At 48.4% G+C, this 21,731-nt stretch overlaps 1 protein-coding gene across 1 annotated transcript in view; it reads right to left on the bottom strand.

The window, feature by feature from the left end:
* LOC103811740 (CUB and sushi domain-containing protein 2-like) overlaps window positions 1-21,731 on the bottom strand; it is a gene marked incomplete at both ends in the record, with an annotated part of 122,466 nt that overhangs the window by 66,490 nt on the left and 34,245 nt on the right. The window contains 2 exons of the mRNA XM_009084730.1: window positions 3,220-3,297; window positions 8,334-8,446. Of these exons, the coding sequence (XP_009082978.1) occupies window positions 3,220-3,297; window positions 8,334-8,446 (191 nt within the window). The remainder of the gene's footprint in view (window positions 1-3,219; window positions 3,298-8,333; window positions 8,447-21,731) is intronic.

Below are 21,731 nucleotides of genomic sequence, written 5' to 3'. Positions count from 1 at the left end.
ATGAGTTCGGTTTACAAGGGTTAATCTCTACTGAGGCTCAGAGTTACTCCATGCAAACATCTTGGCAAGGGATGGGTTACAGGAATCAGTGCCAAAAGGAGAAGAGCTGAGCTCTGGGCACTGTGCTCACCCCAACTCTGCCTCTCCCACCCAGACAACTCCCTCAGCACCCAGAAACCAAGGGCTAAACCCTCCCAGAACCTCAGTGCCACTGACCCAGCCGTGAAACGCTCAGGAGTTTAGCATCACCAAGTGTGAAAAGGGCACAGATTGGGCCGAGAGGCCCCAGAACTGCAGGAGACTAATTCCAGCTGGAAATGCTTCACTCAGCAGCCTCTGAACCCACATTTCCCATCTTGCCTCTAGCTCAGAATAGCTCAGAAGTTACAAGTTCGCCAACATTTACAGACTTCCAGATTTCCAAGAGGATTTGCCACGTGCCCTTTGTAAACCAGGCAGAGCTTCCTCCCAGCCTGGGCTGGTGGTGCCAAGCTCAGTTGGCTCCTCTGTGGCTCCACACTCACCCTGTGCTGCCACAGCACAGCAGGACCCAGGGACACACACTCCCAGCTCCACACCCCGTGCACAAACAGCTTTGCTGCAATGCTCAGGATCCAGAAGCTTCCAGACACTTGGCAGAGACCTCAAACTGCTCAAACACCTCCAAAATGACTTTGTATTTGCACATTATAGATTGTGACCAATGTGAACACACACAACTTTCACTCCTTCTTCCAAGCCCTCCAGGAACCCCCAGCAGAGCAACTTTGAGGCTGTTTTATAAGGACAAAGCACCACATTTTCCTCCCTGTGGGCCCTGCAATCTCCACATCCACACGCTGAATGCAGGACCAGAAACCATCCCCAAAGTACAACCTCAGCCTGAAAACTAGTTCTTCTCTCCCATTCTCCAAACCTGGATTACTTTTCCTCTAAAAGTCCAAATCATTTCAGGGATGGTGAACAGCACAAGGCACTTGATACAGCTCCAAACAAACACGTTTGACTCCAACTGAACGCAACGAGCACTTCCCCCCCCAACTTCCCAACTTTAATGCATGTTTTTCCCTGCAATAGCACCAAGAGCTGTTACATGAGTCCATTTTGCCTCACTCCAGGGAGGTTGAACTTGAAGGTTGGACTTTATGATCTGGGAGACTTTTTCCAACCTTAATGATGCTATGATTCTATGGCACAGACTTAGCTATTGCCAAGAGACACAGGAACTCCTAAATTTCTGCTGTTTGAGCCAGAGCAACTCCAGCAAACTTCCCCCATCCCTAATCAGTCTGTCCCACCTGCACATTTATCTCAACTGCAGCCTCAGGAACTCCTGCAAGTTGAGAGCAGCAGGACCATGGCCAACCATGCAAATCGAAAACGCAAGGGAAAAAGGGAAGATAACATTTTTGGCTTTTTTTTTGCTGAAAATGAACCATTTTCTGGCCACATCTTCTCCAGAATCAGCATTTGTGCCCTGCAAAATTCCCTGGGAGAGCAGAAGGCTGTGAGAGATAGAGGTTAATGGGGTTGGCAATCCAGAGCACGTGGGAGGAGCTGAAGGCACAAGGGTTGTCCAAGGACCTTGGTGGGAAGGGAAGGAATTGGGGCCACTATCACCATCTCCATTATTACAGCTTAATAACTTGCAGGCTGAGCTGCCTGAGCAGAGATTAGCTCAAGGTGCTGAGTTGGCAGCTCTGGAGCTGCTCTGGTGGGTGAGGAGAAACTGGGCAGAGGCAACAGCTTCCTATGTGTTCCTGCTCCAAACTGGAGCACAACTGGGACAGAGCAGGAGATGCTGGAAAGGGAAGCTCAGTTGTCCTCTACTCCTCAGCCCTGGCATGGGTAGTGCCCATGCTGGGTAAAACTGCTCCAGGGGAGCAGCTGAGCATTCCCAGGGGGGAGAAAGGGGAATCCTCTCTATTCTCCATCCTCAAATACTTGATAAACTCAGGACTTCAAGCCAGGCTAACATTCAGCACTGCCTTCCCCACATTCCAAGGCACCACACATCCCACCCCGAGCACATCCCTCTGTGTCCACACAAAGCTTGGGGTGTTTTCCCACTGAATTTCATAGTTAAGTGAGCTGAAATGTGCATTGCAATTAAATCCTGCTTGGCAAGGAGATATTACCCAGCCAGGAACATTTTGTATCCAGAGTTTCTCTTTCAAATGGAATCAGTTTGCCCTAAACACATCCCACAGTTTGCTGCTCTGGAGATTTAAGGTGATTCCCATCTGGTATTTGCCTCACTCCCAAAAAAAACCAGATGCTGTGAGCACTCCCAGGACTGAGCCACTCTCACTTGAGGCTGAGTGAGCTTCAAATCCAGTTCATCTGTTTTGCTTCACTGGCTTTTGTAGCCAAAATCCAACTGAGTGCAACATCCCAGCAGTTCCTCTCTGACTGACTTTGCGACACAACGAGCCATTACAGCCTCTCCCCTAAAAACTCTCTCCAAAGTGTTCCATTCTGCTCCCATTTGAATCCAGATCAGACTTCAACTCGAGGCAATTCCTCCCCTTAGAGCCCAAAGGTCTCTCCAGTTACACACACGAAGCAACTCCAAGTTTTGCTGCTGCTTTTAGAAGAACCTGAGGGAAAGCTGAATGGACCTGATGGATTTCCCTCCTAGAGGGAACACAGCAGTGACACACAACATTCCACGCACACTCTGACACACCAACCAACATTCCTGACACACCAACCACTAGGTACAACCACCACAACAGGGAGACCCAAAAAAAGGAGTGTTATCAGCCCAGAAGTTCTACGATTTCTCTGCAGGGACAATGAAACTCAACTAGAGACAGAGATTGGTTCTCCCTCTGTAGATATTCTAACAGGACCTTTTTGATGTTGCCCCCTTATCCCTACTCCTCATTTTACAGCAGTAACAATTCCATTTTCAAAGTTCTTCCCACCCTAAAGAAGCCCAAGGTTGTGTCCCACCAAGGCTGTGCTTGAGCAGCAACATACAGTATATATCAAATCCACACACCCCAATCCCCTCCACAGCCTCTTCCAGGAGTTAGTAAATGCTTGTGAATAGAGCACTGGGAGGAGGTGATGCAGCAATGCAGAGGGAAGAGGGGGAAAGGCAATCAAACTTTTTAAGAGTGACAAAGTTTTAGAGATTACTGGAGAGTCAAATGAAATGTTCGAGGAGATCATTATACAGAAACACAGCGAAGGAGGAGCCAGAGAACTTACACACTGATGTCTTCTGGTTGTTGTCCTTGCTGGGCATCAGCTTCACCCCTCTGGACTTCAGCTCCATTTGCTTTTTGACTGCAGGGGTGGATGGAAAACAAAGGAAAGACAAGGAGAAGATTTAGCTGAGCATTTGGGATTAGGTCAAAAGAAGATGAAGCAGCATTTGGAAGCAGGAGGTGGAGTCACCATCCCTGGGAGGTGTTCAAGACATGACTGGAGGTGCTCAGTGCTCTGCTCTAGTTGACAAGGTGGTGATGGGTCACAGCTTGGATCTGATGATCTCAGAGGTCTTTCCCAACCTAAATGATTGTGTGAGCAGTGGTACAGCAGCCACACTGCAGCATCTCCTGGATCCTTCCCTTACAATCAGAGTTTTAGGGGTTGGAATAGACCTCAGAGATCATCCAGTCCCAACCCCTTGGGCAGGGACACCTCCCACCAGAGCAGGTTGCTCAAGGTTTTATCCAAACTGGCTCAGCCAACTCACCCTGAGCCCCCAAACCTATGAAAGATCCTTTGCATTTACCATGTTAGGGCTGGATTAGTGTCTTTGGGGCTCTCTGAAGATAAAAATGAGACCAAACCCTCAACCCTCTGCATCTGTGTCATTAGCACACTAAGTATGGGAGACACAGGAGAGAGAAGCTCTAAGGAACTTCAGGGATCCTGAAATTAAAAATGCTGAGCTGTTCCACCCCTTGTTCCTGCTGCAGTTATTCCGTGAATACATCAAACAGCAAAGCCACTCTTTGCTTCCACAGGAACACCCAGAGCTGCCAACACGCTCTGGATAAACAGGAGATCCAAAAAGGCAGGAAAACAGTAGAAAAAAGTAATTAAATCCATATTATTCAAGAGATATAAAGATCTAGGGATGTTATTAACAGCACATGGAGTATTAACCTGGATGGTGACTCTATCCAAGGTCCTGCTGCGAGCATTCACCTCCTGCTCCAAAGCTCCACCAAAAGCTACGAAAACACGAGGGAAACACCAAGATTTCCATCCATTTCTCCATCTCCAAGAGTCTCATCCTCCTTCCAGCAGGGAACTCCCCACATGCTGGAGCAGCTCTTTGTTTCTGTGCTCTGGACTTGGCTGTGCTGAGGTTCTCTCTGCACAGGAGGATGTTCCACCAACCCACACTGGTGAAACCATCTGGAGAGGAGGAGAGGCACAGGGAGATGACAGAACACACACCAGGGAGCTTTGACTCACACCCAGGAGAGCTTTTACTGCCATATTTGTAGTGGATGTGGTTACAGAAGAGCTTCCCAGCAGAAACACAATGGCCAAATCACTTTCTAGGCTCCTTTCCTCTGATGAGCCAATCCTTATCTATGGAGAGAACCAGCCAAGCTTCCACTTCAAACCCTCCTCTTGGTGTTCTTTATCTTGTCAGCCTTTCATCCCTAAATTAGCACATTTCTAAGACAAAGTTGTCAAGAAAAATTACTGATGTAACTAACAAGGGTGTGTTTTTTTGAATCATGCTTTTTTTTTTTTTTTGGGCTCCAAAAAAACAGCCTGTTTAGAACATCTGTTCCCAGGAGCTTCAGACAGGAGATGCTGAGCATCACTCCTTGAAGCTCACCTGAGGTAGTGCTTTGAGAGCTGCTGGATGGAGCTTTTCATTCAGCACTCGCTCACAGCTTTTGGCTTTCTCTTTAAATAAAGCAGCAGTAACTTCACACTGAGATCTGTACCAGCTGGAAAAAAATAATCCCGAGGAAAAGCTGATGTTGTTCATGTGTTTCTTAGCAGCATTAGTAGCTTTAATCTGTTCAAGGGGGGTTGCCTTTGGTTTCATTGGAGAGAAGAAAACTAATTAACTTTCAAAGCAAGTCTAACACTTGGTCCTTTTTTACTCTAAATCCACCTGCAGGAGGAGGAAAGCAGCAGGTCTCAGGATGCCCCAAAGAGCCAAAGATTCCTGCAGGTCAAGCATGGGAACAACAGGAAATTTCCAGCCTGACCTCAAGGTGTTTAGAGGAAGGACAAGAGGCCCAAAGCTCACACTTTGGGGAGCAAACATCTACTTGTGCCTCAGCTAGGATGGTGACAGGTTATCCTGCAGCCCCTTCCAAGCACAGGGATAACCTCCCAGTCCCAGCCAACACTCCCTGCCAGGCAATGGCCAAGTCTCCAAGGCTAAATCTGAGCTCTTGCAGGATGTGCCATGACCTGTGGCTTGGCAGGGTCTAACTCGTTGCCGTGTGCGAGTGCTTTGGGGCACAAGGAGTGAGAGAACAGCTCTGGCAAAAGAATCCTCCGTTTTCTATTCCCCACACCTTCCCACTGCAAGTTCCTGTGTGCAATCCCCAGGGAATGTTCCTGCTATCCACACAGGGTAAAGCACAGGTCTGGGGAATTTGGGGGTGATAAAGTCAACCTGCAGCATTAAAGGGCAAGCAAAGCTTCCCAGTGCAAACACACACAGGGATGGATGGGGTTGATCCTGTGGGTGAGATAACACGTCCCTGGGAGGGTCAACACGTCCCAGTGGAGGGTCAACACGTCCCTACGGAGGGTCAACACGTCCCTACGGAGGGTCAACACGTCCCAACGGAGGGTCAACACGTCCCATCAGGACACATTGCTCAACTACAGCAACCTGCATGGATTTCAGCAGTGCTGAACATCCCAAATGCAGCAAAAGGCAATGGAAAGTGTCCCTGCCCAGGGCAGGAGGTGGGATGAGATGGTTCTGAAGGTTCTCCCAACCCAGAGCAGCCTGGGAATCCCAGGGATCCTGTGATTCTCTGCTGACCCAGCCCAAGAGGAGGAAAGGAGGCTCAGGCAGGGCTGTAGTTAAGAGCAATCCCCAGGAAGGGGAGCAGAGGTTCAGGGAATGGATTTGCTGTGAAATTGCTGTTTTCCAAATTAAAAATAAATAAATGTCTTCTTAAATTCTCATTTAGAGCTACATGAAATGGTTTAGCAGAACCAGCCCGGCCTGCCTGCTCGCTGGAAAGGCTTTGTAATGTCATCTCTCCAATGTGACAGGATGCTGAGTATTCCATTAGATCTATTGGATCTGTGTGAGCAGCAAAACCCTGCAGAAAGCAGAGCTTCTGTTCAGCCAATTATCCTGACACAGCCCTTTGTAGTACTGCTCCACATTCCCATTCGCAGACAAAACACATCTGCAAACAACAGAGTTTTGAGGGCAGAGTAGGAGAATTGTTCAGAGAATCAGAGAATCAACCAGGTTGGAAAAGACCTCCAAGATCACCAAGTCCAACCCTACTATAGTTACTAGCCCATGGCACTAAGTGCCACATCCAGTCTCAGCTTGAAAACCTCCAGGGATGGTGAATCCACCACCTCCCTGGGCAGCACATTCCAATGCCTGAGCACTCTCTCTGTAAAAAAACCTTCTCTGGAGGAAGGGAAGTGGGAAGTGGGTAGTGGGAAGAGGGAAGTGGGAAGAGAAACTCTCTGTATGGATTCCTCTCCAGTCCCTTTGGTTTCCATCTATAGGACATGGGGAAAAAGCATTTGGAAGAATGCAAGAATCATCTTAACAACAGGGAAAAGGAGAGGGGAAGCACTGAACTTTGCCAGGAAGGGAACACACAGACTGTTCATCACCCCCTGCACAGGCTGATTGCATCTAACCTTGCTTGTGCATTCCTGGAGCGATTTCCAAATGAGGCTTGGATTAGGGAGAGCTGAGAGAGAACAGCCAGGGAAGGTGTTCTGCAAAACTAGGGATCAATTTAAACAAGCTGGAAGGGAAATTGTTTTCTTATAGATTATCAGCAAAGCCAGAGATTGTCCCAGAGGACACGAGGTGTTAATGAATGATGTATAGACACGTCTTGGGGAAACAGACAACAAATTAGATTCACCCTAACCCTTCCCTCCTTCTCCTGGACAATCCTGGGGCTGATTCATCTCTCCTGATGAAAAATGCATTGTAGCTGCTCTGCTTTGTATGGCATTGCATGTCCTGTTTTGTATGCACTTCTCTCCATTACAATATTGATGTTCCAGCAAGGTCAAGCTCCTGTGGAAAGGTGATGCTGAATTGTTTGAAGTTGTGTTGGCATCTGCTGTTCCACAGCCACAGATCCCACTGCCTGCAAACCTGCCCTGATACCTGGGAGGGGTTTGGGGGTTTGTAGCTTGTTTTGCTTTCATTTAAGAATGGAAATCTTCCCTAACAGCTAGAAAGAAGCTGAGAAACTCCACAAAAAAAACCATCAGCAGTGGAAGGATGAGTGGCAGATCCTCTCTGCCAGCTTAGACTGAGGTCCTGCTTCAACACCACCTCAAGAACACATTAAACTCATCTCTTCAACACTCCACACACAAGAGCACAGCTCATCCTATCTATCAGCTCAGTTTCCAGGGAGCGTGTGAGATGAGAAACCCCTGACATTTATCTAATCAGGGCAAATTATAGCATTAATTGTTACTTCTCTATTGGAGATGACTCAGACAGGTGTTTTAATAGAAAGCAGCACTCATGACAGCAAGGGAAAATGTACCCAAAGGCATCAGCACTGCCTTTTGCAGCAGTTTGTGCTGCACAGGAGAAACAAAAAGGGTTTGTTTCCTCATCATTTAAAGCAATTTATATGTTTGAGGGAAGCAGGAAAGTGAAATAAGTGGTGGCTCAGAAAGCAAAGTCTCAGTTGAGGCTATGACAGCAGTGGCTGAACAACCTGAGAACATCCAAACTGGGCAGGTCTGCACTTTTAGCCAAGGAAAATCCTTTCCCTTTCACTTTACTCCTGTCTACAGCTGTGGCACTTTTTCTCCCCAAAGTCCTTCCCTGGGAGGTGCTGAGGCTCTGGCACAGGTTGCCCAGAGCAGCTGTGGCTGCTCCATCCCTGGGAATGTTCCAGGCCAGGTTGGATGGGGCTTGGAGCCTCCTGGGCTGGTGGAATGTGTCCCTGTCCAGGGCAGGGGTGGGATGGGATGAGTTTAATGTCCCTTCCAATCCAAACCAGCCTATGATTCCATGCAATCCATGCTTTTAGGGATTTCAGCTGGAAAACTAATGCCATGAGGATCCAGAAGGATCATGCAGGAAGTTAGCTGCAGATTCCTAGGAGAAGAGTTTGCTGGTGTGAGGAGTGAGAGCAGACAAGAGCATTTACCTTGGTACTGGGCACTGAAGCCTTTCTGCCTGTGGTTGCCATCAGATGTGAAGTGAAGCCGCAGCCAATTCTTACTGCTGATGACAGGAGCAGGTAAGTTCATCCCAGTGAACCTGCAACAAACCAACCAGGAACAGGTCAAATCATCCCAGTGAACCTACAACCTCCAGATCATAATTCTTGGCTGAGTTATCACATGCCAAGTCTTAGTCTGGGACATTTCCCCAAGTCACAGCATTGGACTGAGGTGTACAATGGTGACATTCCCCATGGGAAGCAGAACATCACCAAGGCTAAGGCTATTCTGGGATCCTCTTAATGAAAGCCCAGTTAATTATCTAATCAGAGACTCCCTAATTTAAGCATTATTAGCATTCCAACCCTCATGGATTTTAGATGAAGGCAAAAGGATTTTTTCCACCCAAAAGGACAACCCAGCTGAGATATCACACATTTTTCACAGCAGACCCAAGGGCCCACAACACATTTGAAGAGTCCTTCACTCAACCAGCACCTCCAAAGGTGAACTCACCTTCTCCAAAGCAAACAGCAGAGCCAAGGGGGCACTTGCAGTGGATTTATAATGGCAGAGGAACTGCAAAGTCAACCTGATGTGCTAATGACCCCCCAGAGCTGATTGTGCTGCATAACTAATGTGTCTCTGCCACTATAGTACAGACTCCCTGGGCACCCAATGCTGAGCTCTGCACTGTGCTGAGCCATGGCTGAGAACATCCTTTCCACTCTAAACCAGGTTTTCAGATTGCTCCTGGTCATTTCTCTAGTGATTATTCTCCTCTCAATGTCTCAGCCCTTTGTGAAATACAAAGTGTTCCACAAACAGATTCTCCACAGCTCTTTGCCACCCTTGGGTAACTCCAAAGGAGCTGAACCAATTCCATTGGAGACTTTTGCAAATAACTGAGTTCAAACAAATATATTTGAGGCTGAGATCAAACCTGGGATGCCTAAAACTGATTCTGAGGAGGTTACTGTGGCTGTTGTTATGACAACATGCTTAAACTTAATATCCTTCCCCCCCCAAAGGCCATTTCATTATTCATTCTGAATCAATAGTCAAACTCCACATAAATAATCTCCAGGTATGCAGAGCTCAATTTTGCTTTCATAGCTGTGGAGAGCTGAGTAATCCAATTGCCTGATGGAAAAACTAGAGAGCAATAAACTCAAGCTGCCTGGATGAGGCAGAAATGCTCATGTTCCATATCCCTATTTACTGGTTTAATTTGCACATCTAGTGAGCAGTGTGGTCAGCAGCCTCAGGCCTGGGAATCTATTGACACCTACACTTCATCCTCATGGAGTCACCTAGGCTGGAAAAGAGCTCCAAGATCATCATGTCCAACCTGTGACCCATTCCCCCCTTCTCACCTAGCCCAGAGCACTGAGTGCCACGTCCAGTTGAACACCTCCAGGGATGGTGACTCCACCACCTCCCTGGGCAGCACATCCCAATGTTTAACAACCCTTTCCATGGAGAAATTCCTCCTGATGTCCCACCTGAACCTCCTCCAGCACAGATTGAGGCCATTTCCTCTCATCCTGTCCCTTGTTCCCTGGGAGCAGAGCCTGATCCCACCTGGCTGCACCTCCTGCCAGGGAGTTGGAGACCAAAAAGATCCTCCCTGAGCCTCCTTTTCTGCAGGCCGAGCTCCCCCAGCTCCTTCAGCCCCTCCCCACAGACTGTCTCCAGTCCCACACCCATCCCAGGCACGTGAATATCCCTCTATGAACTTCCAAGGATCCCACACGCTTCAAGGGTTAGAATCCCACCAGCTCAGTGAATGAAAATCAATTAGCAAATTTAACAGATTGCACTTCTTGCCACCTTTGCAGCAGCATAAACAATTCCTGAAGGCAAAAGCAGGAGCAGAGACAAATAATCCATCACAAGCCGATGCTTCGCACCCACTTGGTGCTGCCTGAAAGGAACACACAAGATTTAGGGGGAAGGAGAATGTTTCCCTGACTTTCCTGCATGGAAATGTTCCTCAGCTCCATATGTCATTTGCTGAAGACACTGACAGCTTTTTGAAAGGGCTAAATCAGCCAAGAAATCACTCTCAGCTCCTCATTTCCACACACACACGACACTCTTCTCTGCAGCTTCACTCTACAACTCCCTTTGCCTTTCATGTCTCAAGTCAGGCAGGTGGAAAAATGCAGAATATAGGGATTATTCCCCCTGGAAGGCACTGCCCAGCACCAGGCTGGATGGGGCAGGGGCAGAAATGTCCTTTGGCTAAGGAATGCCATGGCTGCAGTTCCCACCTGTAGTTCTCCACCAGTCTGGCACCATAAGGGCTCCCCCACATCTCAAATAATCATTAGGAGGCATTAATAGTTAATTGATAATGGAATATTTAATTACAGACAAACAGAGTCGGGCTGAAGCAGCTGCATGAGCTCTGAATGCAAATGCCCTGCCTGCTGGGCATGGAGGGAGCAAGGGGAATGGGAATCTTAGCAGGTGAGAGAAGCAGAAAAGCAGAGGAAACCCCAAATCTCCTGCTGGAGCTACCACAGGTTTGGGGGGACAACCCTGGCAGGTCCCACCAGCACTGCCCGACCCATGGGCAGAGTGACAGCCTGACACAAAGGGAGTGACAAACTCTGGCTGTGGAGACACACAGGGCACAGGGACTGCACCACCAGCTCCTCAAGGTCACAGGATTTCTCTTTACAAATCCAACTCTGCCTCAGTGTCTCCAAGAAAACAAGGAGCTCCATCAGGAGCCTTGGGAATGCACCAAGCTAACCAAAGGGAGCTGAAATTCCCTTCCATCCTCCCAAGAACACTTCTGTACATCATGTGCTTGGCATTTCCAGCACCAACCATCAGCCCAATAAAGAGTTCCCAGTAGTCCAGTGAGTCATGGAAGTAAAAGCCCTTTTGGGTTGGATCTTTGCCACTGTAGCCCTCAACATTCCAGACTTTTCTTCTCACTTTTCTTCTTTTGAATGTCTTTGAGCAATTCAAATCTCTTCCAGCCTCTGTCTGTCCATTTCCCACCTCTCTCCTCCTCCCCTTTCCTGCTGCCACCACCAGCACATCCAGACATGGAATGGTTTTGGTTGGAAGGACCTTGAAGCTCAAGACCTTTGGTTGGAAGGACCTTAAAGCTCAACAAGAGTTCCAACCCCTTCAGTGGTTTTGCTGTCACCACTGTGTGCCCACATCTCTCACAACTGATTTTATCCCAAACCCTTTCCCACAACATTTTTAACCAGAGCACTGAGATGTTTTATCTTGAGTGAAACCAAAGCCTCATATCAAACAGCTCCTCCAAGTCCTTCGTTGCATAGTACAGGGAGGTTAATGGTACCAAAACTCCTCTTTGGAGTACAAGCACTGAAGTGTGGCTTTCTCAACCCTTTTCTCTCTTTCTTTCCCTGCTCTTGCTCTTCCCCCTGAATCCAGGCATTAAATATTTATGCTGTTCACTCAGGCTCTGCTCCCCTGGCACAATTAGTATTGCTGTACATGGATGGCACTGATTAGGCTGTATTCACGTACCATTATCTATTTACAATCCCAATTCCTCCTTTAATTTGTTTCCACATGGAGGGAAAGAAAGGGAGGGGAAGAAAAAAAATAAATCAATAAAATGTCACAAAGTGAGCTAGAAGCACTAGAGGAGAGGAAAGAGGTATTTGCAGACAGAAGATCCAATTTTCACCAGCCTGGGATTGGATTAGCAGGAGTTAGACTGTGGTACCTCTGAAAGGACTCAAAAATGCCACAGCCTCCACTTTCCTCACACCTTTTTCCAGCCAACCATCTTGACTGTTCAGAGCTCCTTTTCCCTTTCAGTGAACTCAGGAGCTCTTTATCTCACAGTGTATCGTCACTCACTTCACTTGGAATTTTAACTTTCCATCCAAACCTCTACTCCAATCACCCTGAGAGCTCTACCATGAACTCCCAACATCTTCTCTGAGCATCTCGACTCTCTCCAACACAATATGCTTAAGCACCTCTAGACCTCATTTTTCGGTTGCAGGAGACACCTCATCACCGTGGATTTTAACAAGGAAAATGACTAATTAGATCAAGTTATTGTTCCTTATTTAGTGCTGCAGGGATGGAGAGGACAGAGCTGCATCTAAACTCTGCTCAGTCACAGGAAACACAGTGAGAGGTCTCACATCACCCAAGCATCAGGTTGTGCCATGGGAATCCTCATGGATTCCTGTAAAAAACCCTGGAAACAATGGAAATAAACTTCTTGCACCAGTCAGACTTGGCATCAAAAGAAGCACAAATTTCCTTCAAGGCTTCCAAGTCCCTTCCTTAGAGCAGTGTAAGACCCACAGTGGAGCTCACGGACCATCTCAGCCCCAGGGACAGACTAAAGCAGCTGGTTTCTGCCAGAGGAGCACTGCACTCCTTGTTTGCTGTAAAGAACTGGAATTTGCTTTAGAAGACGAGTTATTTACAAATGGGAATGTGAAAAACTTGGTGGCATGTCCATAATATCACCCTCCAAACTCCAGGGACTCTGGTGACACCAGAGCAACTCATGGCAATGATGGAACAGGAGAGGTTTGCTCAAAATCAATCCTACAGCAGTGACTGTAGGACTGGAAAGGAAACAACTCTGGTTTGGATTTCAGCTTTATTCCAGGCTGTAGCTTAAGGGTAAATCCCTCTCCTGATGCAATGTGGCCTCAGCCCTTTCGCCTCCAACCCTCTCTCACCTTCTGGTTTCCTCTCAATGAACTACACTGAGCTCTTAATAGAGATTTCAGCTTTAACTCCATGAGCAACAAATCACTCCCAAACCTTCCAGCCCCAGTGACACCTGCCTTGGCTCCTTCCAGGGCTGCTGCTGCAAGGGAGCTCAGATCCATTTATCACTCACAGTTTGCTCACTCCCTTCTCCTTCTCTTTTCCCCCCTGCATTCCATCAAAGGATGAAAGTGTTTCCATGCAGCAGCAAAACTTCACTCATTGGCATCAGCTTTAATCACTGCTCTCTCCCAGATAATTTTGCTGCTTAGAACCTAATTGATACCTTTTTTTTTTTTTTTTTTGCAGGAACCTTTACACTGCAGTTCTTAATTCTTCCTTTTTTTTTTTTTTATGTGCCACTTCCCCAGCTCATCTTTAGAGGAGCATAAAGCAAACCCTTGTGTGATTTGGGGCAATGAAGCTCAATTGGAGACAAAGCCAAACTAATTTCCCCTGGACTGAGGACATGACAATCTCATTTCTTTGCTGTTTGCCTTAACCTCTGAAAGGCTTCAAAATCCTTTCTGTCTGAACTCTCTTGGCTCTCTGTTCTGCCTTTAATTATGGGCACTTTAATGAGAAGTGATTCAGTCGTCCACATGCATTTCTGAAACTGTCACAACTGAGCAGTGCAACAGGTAAAAAGGTCTCTGAGGAATCTTATGACATTTAGCAATTATTTATGCACTTTGCCACCCACTAGAAGTTAGTTTTTCTTTCATTAAGAGGCAGAGGAGTCCACACATATATAAACATATGCAATATATATGTATGGTAGAGATAAGAAGAGCAAAGAACTCATAGAATCATAGAATCAACTGGGTTGGGAAAGACCTCCAAGATCATCAAGCCCAACCTTACTGTGGTTACTTCCAACCTGGCTGATTCTCTGATTCTGTGGTTCTAATTCAGCCCAGCAGAAGTTTGGCTAATGCAGTTGATGCTGCACTACAAATCCCCCTCCCAAAAATCTGCTACAGCTTTATTCCAACCACCCTAAAGCCCTTCCTGCCTCACTACCAGCACTGCAGAGCTCGTTTGCTCCGAGCAGGCAGAGGTAGATGTGCTGATAGCAAGACAGACTGTGTTTATGACTGGATAAATAACTCCCATTTCCAGCCTGGCATGCACAGATAGAGCCACAGCTTTGTCAGCCTCACAATGCACTGAAGCTCCATGAAGCTTGGGCTTGCTGCTGGTGGCTGAGGAATCCCAGGCTGTGTGTTCACAGCCCTCAGCCCACTGAAGCTGCAGCTGCAGCTCACAGAGTTGCAGTTTCCCTCCCAGTTTCCAGCTCACCAGGCACAGAAGTTGCTTCCTTTGGGACCTGGTGCACAATCAGGTCACCTCAGCTTCGTTTCGACGCAGCCAGAAGTGACTCGAGTGATCCTGCCTTGCCCTGCCTGGCTGTACATTGTCACATTAATAATGGAAGATGCTCAGTTTAAGTGACAAGTAGGGTCTAGATTGAAGCTCCACCACGGTCAGGTCAGACAGGAGTTGATGACTGGCCTGTTCTCTCCTCCTGACCCTGCCCTGCCAGCTCAGCTCTGCTCACAGCATGTTCTGCTTGCAGCTTTGGTGGTGTCAAGCATTTTTTTTAGGCAGTCAAGAATTAAAAAGGAGATGCACCCACACCTGCTCTGATAACCTTTCAGGCTCTTGAGGAAAAAGCACCTTTAGCAAAGAGCTGGAAAGGAGGAATCACATGCAGAAAACCTCTCAAGCCCCAAATGATGCTCACAAGGTTTACCACCACACTGACCTGTCGCACACTCCAGTGATTCAGGTGTCACTGCTGTCCCCAAACCAGCCCAAGTGCCACCTCTAAACACTCCTTTCCTCTCCTCTATCATTTCTGTAGTTTCTACAAAGGCTCTTCTACAGCACAGCCAAAAGCCACAGAAACTAGGACAAAACAAGGTTTGGGAAACGAAATTTGGCTCACTGACAGCTCGAGAAAAAACTGCTAAAATTCCAGCTAAAATTCCAGTTGTGGCTGTGGGAATCACAGGGAAATGCAAAGCAGCCTGGGGCAGAAAGAGACCACAAACTGCATGTTCTCTGAAGCTAAGATTGATTTCTGGCTTCATGTTCAGCACTGAGGGATGGGAATGTCATCAGAGCTCCTACACAAAGCTGCAACTCGAGGCTGCTAGTAACTAATGGCCCACAAACCCCCCAAGAGCTGAAAAACACCTCTGCAGGCACAATGTTTCTGCCTCCCTGCCCAGGATGCTGGAACTGATGGGCTGTGCAAGCAGGTGAGGTGACAAAGCCCCCAGAGACAGGTACAAGCCAAGCCTAATAGCTGCTGCCTCTAGGCAAGAGTCTGAACTCATCAAGTGATGGCTGAGCCTTTGTGTCCCTCTGCATCAGCCCAGTCCTCTGCCCATTGCCACCAGTTCCTCCACAACAGGCTCTGATTGATGACAGGAACAGCATGTCCCGTCCTCCCTCCACCTCTGCAGCTCAGCAGGGGCTGAAGGGTTTATTTATTGTTCCTTTGGCTGGTTTGAAGTGTAGGTGAACCTGCAGTGATCGCAACAACTCTCGTGGTGGTCAGCTCTTGGGTTGCTTTGGGAGCTCTGGTGTGAGTGAGGTCTTGCTCAGACCATACAAAGGTTCTGCCTTGGTATAGAAAGATGGAACTGAGTGCACCACTTCTGTACTTGTGGGTGTTTACAGAAAGCACCTACATTTCCCACCTTTCCAGCAGGCAGAAGAATTCTGGACTATCAAGATCAAGATTGCTTTACTTCCTCACTTCCACTTGCAGTGAGGGGATGGCAAGACCAGAATTCCTGTTGCAAAGAGCTCAGAGGAACCATCTGCTTATTTACTCCAGATACTAATTTAGCATGAGGCCCAAAATTGAAGGGAAGCTGTGTAAGAGCTTTGAGCCAAATCCCCAGAAGACACTTGGTCCCTAAACTCCAAGCTCAAACCTGCTCTAAAGCCTTTTAGAAAAGCTCTTGTTGTGTGCTCTCTCCAGATGTGCAGCACCATAGAATCATGGAATGGGTGAGAAGGACCTTGGAGATCTTCAGATCCCACTCCATGAAATGGGCAGGGACACCTTCCACCAGCTCAGGTTGCTCCAAGCCCCATCCAACCTGACCTGACCCAGGGATGGAGCAGCCACAACTTCTCTGGGCAACCTGTGCCAGAGCCTCAGCACCTCCCAGGGAAGAATTCCTTCCCAATATCCCATCTAACCCTTCCCTCTGTCAATCTGAAACCATTCCCCTTGTCCTGTCCCTCCAGCCCCTTGTCCAAAGTCCCTCCCCAGCTCTCCTGGAGCCCCTTCAGGTACCAAACATACTGTTGCCATCAACTTCAGCAGCTTTTTGACCAGACTGCAGCAACCTCAGCCTCCTTCAAAGCATCACACAACCCTTTCCTCTCCTGACCATCACAGTGATTCACCCTGGTCCCTCAGCAGCCTCTTTCATTGCTTAAAATCCACCACAACTTTTGTGTTCCAACCTTCAGCTCCTACCAAGAGAAAGTATTTTCCCTCCCTCCCTCCCTCCCTCCCTCCCTGGTTGAGCCACAAATGTTTATATAGTGCCTGAATCTGCCTTCATCATCCCTCACATTCATCTCCATGGCAATTCCCTTTCCCAGACCTTGTTAGCTGCCTTGCTGGGAATTTGTTTCCCAACCTGTATTTATTCAGAGCTGGCATTCCCTGCACACACAACAGCTGCTGCAAGAGTAGCTACATCCCATTAGCAAACAATCCAACAGAGGCTGGAAAACCTGTCTGGAAAGCTGCAGGAGGTTTGTGGGCAGCAGCAGGTGTTTGTTTCTTTAAATCAACTCTCATTTCTGAGCACAGATTGGAGACAGAAAGGAAAAGTTGATCTGAGTTTTGCCTTTGGGAAAGGAACTTTGGGAGGTGGATGAGGAGGTCTCCAAGACATCTGCAAAGAAGTTGCTCCATTTAGTCATGTTGACACATCTTCCCTCCAACCCTTTGCACATTTGCTCAACATTTCATTCAGAAGGAATGAGCAGAACCTTCTCCATTGAGGAGAATGTTGGTTCTCCTCTCTTCAGGGTCCTTAGTGATCATCCAGTCCCAACCCCCTGCCCCGGGCAGGGACACCTCCCACCAGAGCAGGTTGCTTAAGGCTTTAGCCAACCTGGCTGTGTTGGGGCAGCCACAAACTTCCTGGGGCATGCACAAATTTCTTGGGACAACCACAGCCTCCCTGGGGCAACAGATGCCCCAACCCTGGCAGTGTTCACAGCCAGGTTGGCTAAAGCCTTAAGCAACCTGCTCTGGTGGGAGGTGTCCCTGCCCTGGGTAGGAGATTGGGACTAGCTCATCCCTAAACTCCATTCCAACCCCTAAAATGCTAAGATTCTCTGATTTCCCTTGTGCCAGAAGTAACAGGGGCAAGAGAGGATGAGGATACCTCAAGAATCTCCTCCAGCACCATCCAATGGGCCCTAAAACCTCCCTCCCCATGAGCACTGCAGTGTCATAAGCCAAACTCCTCCTGCTGCTCTCCAGCAGCAGCACTCAAGGTTTGTCCTTAGACATTAGTGCCTGGAATGGCTTCCTCAATCACAGAAATTACTTCAGTGCTAAACTTAAGCTGCCAAAACTTAAGCTTTAGAAATAATTAACTCCATGCAAGTGGCTGTGCTGAGAGAGGAAACTGCAGCAAACCCCTTTCTCTGAGCACTAGTTAGAACAGCTCGGTGTAATGATGTCCTTGAAATGAGGCACGACCAGGAGGGAAAAGGGAAACAGGTCCATGAGCAATGCCCAGCACTTCAGAGCTCAATCTAACCATCCTCACCCAGGAGCTTGGCAGGATCAGCACACACCAGTGCTGTTCTGGCAGCTCCAGGAATGGATTTCCAAGAGAAACTTTGCTGTAAAAACTGGAATAAAAGCATGTTTGTTTTGCTGCTTAAGGCAGGGAAGAACACCCAGAGAGAGTGTTCTGTGTGTGATTTTGTGTTGCTTTCTGCCTCAAGACTAGAAGGGATGAATATACTCCACACTGCAGCCAATTTCAGTGTTTGGACAGTTCTCCCAGGCACAGAGTGGATTGTTGGGGTGTCCTGGGCAGGAGTTGGGCTTGGATGATCATTGTGAGTCCCTCCCAGCTCAGGATATTCCGGGATTAAACTCCCTGGAGCTGGGAAAGAAGTTATTATCTTCATCTTCCTCCCACTGCACTTGCTCTGGCCACCAGCACAGGCACTGGTGTGGTCCCTCCTTCAACCACTGCCAGCATGGGGAACCCACACCACAGGGGACAGGCAGAGGTGACACAGGACACACCTGGACTGCTCCCAAGTCCCCTAAATAAACCATTAAATTGTCTTCCAATCAAGGGCTGATCTGGTGAGTATTTAACAGCAATGACCCCTGAGTTGGGCCAAGTACCACATCAAGCCATGACCCGATACAAGGAGGACAAGTTCCCACTCTGGGGTCAGACTCAGTATTTCCTGCTCTCTGCACTTTCCCAGTGCCTGGGAGAAGATCCTTCCACAGGCTCTGTGACTTCCAGGGCCAAGACTCATCTTTTCCACTACAAACTCCCCCAAAAAAATGTATCGTTTCACTTGAAATATTACTGGAAAAACACTTGAGGAGCAGCAAATGTCTCACTGGCAGGAGCACAGGCAAGGGCAGAGCCATGGAACTGCATGAGAGCAAGGCACAGGCAGGGGAAGAACAGGATTAACAGCAGTGAGGATGTGGAAATTTAACTACATCCACACCCTCCTGGGACACAGCACCAGAGTAACCCACACACCGTGGGCAGCACGAGCCAGTGAGTCCCTGTTCTTACAGCAATCCCTGTTGTACCTTCCCTAAGGAGTGCAAAACTCTCAGTCTCCACACTAAGCCATGAATATTTCATGCCTGCAAGGTGCTTGCAGGGGCAGTGGGAGGCAAAGAAACCATCCAATACCTCTCCAAGGTCACTCAAGCTTTGTCAGTCAGTGAGACCTCCCTAAAGGGTCACAGCACTGAAATATCCATATCCTCTACATCACAACTCCAGAAAAAAAGAGAGAGAGGGAGATCAAATCTTAGCAAAGCTCTGAGCAGGAGCTACAAAAGGCAGGAAATCCAGCGTTAAGGCAAACATTGGATCCCATTCAAAAAGAGCAGAATGGAGGAGGAAAAGATCCAGATAAGGAAAAGTGTTTACCTTACTCATTGCTGATCCTGCTCTGCTCAAGGTGCTCGGGATTGGGCAGGAATTAAAGAAAGGCTAGGCACAGTGCCCAGAAAAGCAGCCTGGGAGCACTGTATCTTCCCCAGACAGCCCATCAGGAAATCTCTGCACTGCACATGGGAGAGGTCAGCACACAATTATCTGCAGCTCCAAGGGGGACGTGCCCAAGGTGACCCAACGTGCTGATGGCCCCGAGCCCATGGCCCCAGCCCAGAGCTGCTCTGTCCTCATGTGCAATCTGCTTCCGAGTCTAGACGTGCCTGGGGTCAGACCTTGCTCTGGAAAGTCATCTCCCCACGCTGAGGTATTCGTTCTTGTGCTTCCTGTGTTTTATAGACTATGGGCAATAGTTCTGTCCTCTGTTTTTCTAGGTCCAGAACTGCATTACCCACAGAGCAGAGCTTGGAGGACAGAGCAGTGCAGCATGTTAAAGCTCAACACTTAGGAGCTCCTCACAACTGACCAATTCCATTGACTGCATCAGCCCCTTCCAGTTGTCTACGACCCAGAGTGAGTCCAGAGCTCATCAGGCATGAAAGCTTCTCTCACCCCAACTCCCTTCAACAGCAACTACATCAACCCTGTCCTGACAAAACAACTCAGAGTGACTCTGGTGACAACCCCTGGAGCAAACAGCAGGTGCTCTGTGACCAAACCCAAGGAGCATTTGGTCTGTTCTGTTGACAAATCTACCCCAACCAGAAGCTCCAAGCCCCAGCAGTCAGGGGAGGGAGGTGACCTCACTATCAAGGGAAACCAGGCAGTGCCTTCAATCCAAACACAGCTGCTAGCAAGAAATATTCCTGAGTTCAGTCCTCCTTGAACCTTTGTTATCTTACCCAGCAGCATCTTATCTGGGCACTCACAGCACTTGAGCATTTACATACAGCTCCTAAAATGATGCCTCCGAAACAAACTGCTTATCAGGGCCGTGATGTCCCTTCCCCTCACCCACAGATGGCTTTGCAGTCACTCTGTCCTTTAGCTTCCCCACCAGAGCTGAGCAGTGGCTCAGGCTGGAGCAGTAGAATGCTGGTGCCAAGGTACAAGTGGTGTGAGGCCATGGACAACCTGACAGACACGATAACGTGACGATACAGCAGTGATCAGTTTTCATCGAAGCATATCAATCACCTCATCAAATGCTTCTGTCACCCACATGGGAAACACCTTCCCTCACGGTCAGGTGGGACTTTCTGGGCATCAGTTTCTTCCCATTGCCTCTTGGCCTATTGCTCAGCACATTGGAACAGATCCTGATCAGCCTCTGACACCTCCTGCAGACACTGACAGTGATGAGTTCCCTCTCAGCCTCACTTCTCAAGGCACAACAGCCCCAACTCCCTCAGCCTGTCCTCTTGAGGGAGATGCTCCAGTCCCTCCACCCTCTCTGTAACATCCCCTGGACCTGCTCCAGGAGCTCCATGTCCCTCCTGTCCTGAGCAATCCAGAACACACCACTCCAGATGCACCTCTCCTGCAGACACTGACAGTGATGAGTTCCCTCTCAGCCTCACTTCTCAAGGCACAACAGCCCCAACTCCCTCAGCCTGTCCTCTTGAGGGAGATGCTCCAGTCCCTCCACCCTCTCTGTAACATCCCCTGGACCTGCTCCAGGAGCTCCATGTCCCTCCTGTCCTGAGCAATCCAGAACACACCACTCCAGATGCACCTCACATAGGACTGTGTATGTTTATTTTTTGCTGAAGACATATCTTCCAGCCCAGCTGATCTCAGCCACACCACACAAAGCCACTCCTGCCTTCAGTCCTTCCTCAGAGGTCACAGAGCCAGGAGTGCCCTTCTCCCTCCCCCCAGGCACCCTGGGGTGGGCAATAACCATAAAATGTGCCTGCAGAGCTTTCAGCCTCCAAACCCAATTCTCCAGGCAGTCTCCTGCAGTTACTCTGTAATAGCATTTTTTTATGGCATGGAAGAACCAACCTAATATTGCAATTACTTCATTTAATGCCATGTAATGGCTGACCAAGCTCATCAGCTACCTGGGACATAGCCCAGGCAAAGCAGAGGATAATTGCACTAAAGTGGAGAACAGGAGTAAGGAGTCGTATGAAAAAAGGATCAGAAATAAAAGGCAACACAGTGTGAATTGTAGGCAAAGCAAAGAGTTGATGAGAAGCAGCTGAAGATTTGGCACCTTTCAGCAGCAGCAATTCAGCACATGAGACCATTCCCTCCTGGTCACCTTCGCTTCAGGCAGGACAATAACGGGGGGAAAGGAGGGAGCTGGAAGCAGAAACCTCACAAGGCTTGCAAAGGGGATCAGTTGGGTTCCTGGGGGGAGTTGTAGGTCAAGGACAAGGCACCTCCAGAGTGTTGATTGTCCTGCACCATGAGCTGGTGCATTGCAGCATCAACAGCCACTGCAACACGATCCAGAGCTCTGCTCTTGGCCAGTCTGAC

The sequence above is a fragment of the Acanthisitta chloris genome, unplaced genomic scaffold (genome assembly GCF_000695815.1).
Source record: "Acanthisitta chloris isolate BGI_N310 unplaced genomic scaffold, ASM69581v1 scaffold2111, whole genome shotgun sequence".
In the NCBI taxonomy this organism is placed as follows: Eukaryota; Metazoa; Chordata; class Aves; order Passeriformes; family Acanthisittidae; genus Acanthisitta; species Acanthisitta chloris.
This window is presented reverse-complemented; position numbering and strand designations above follow the sequence as displayed.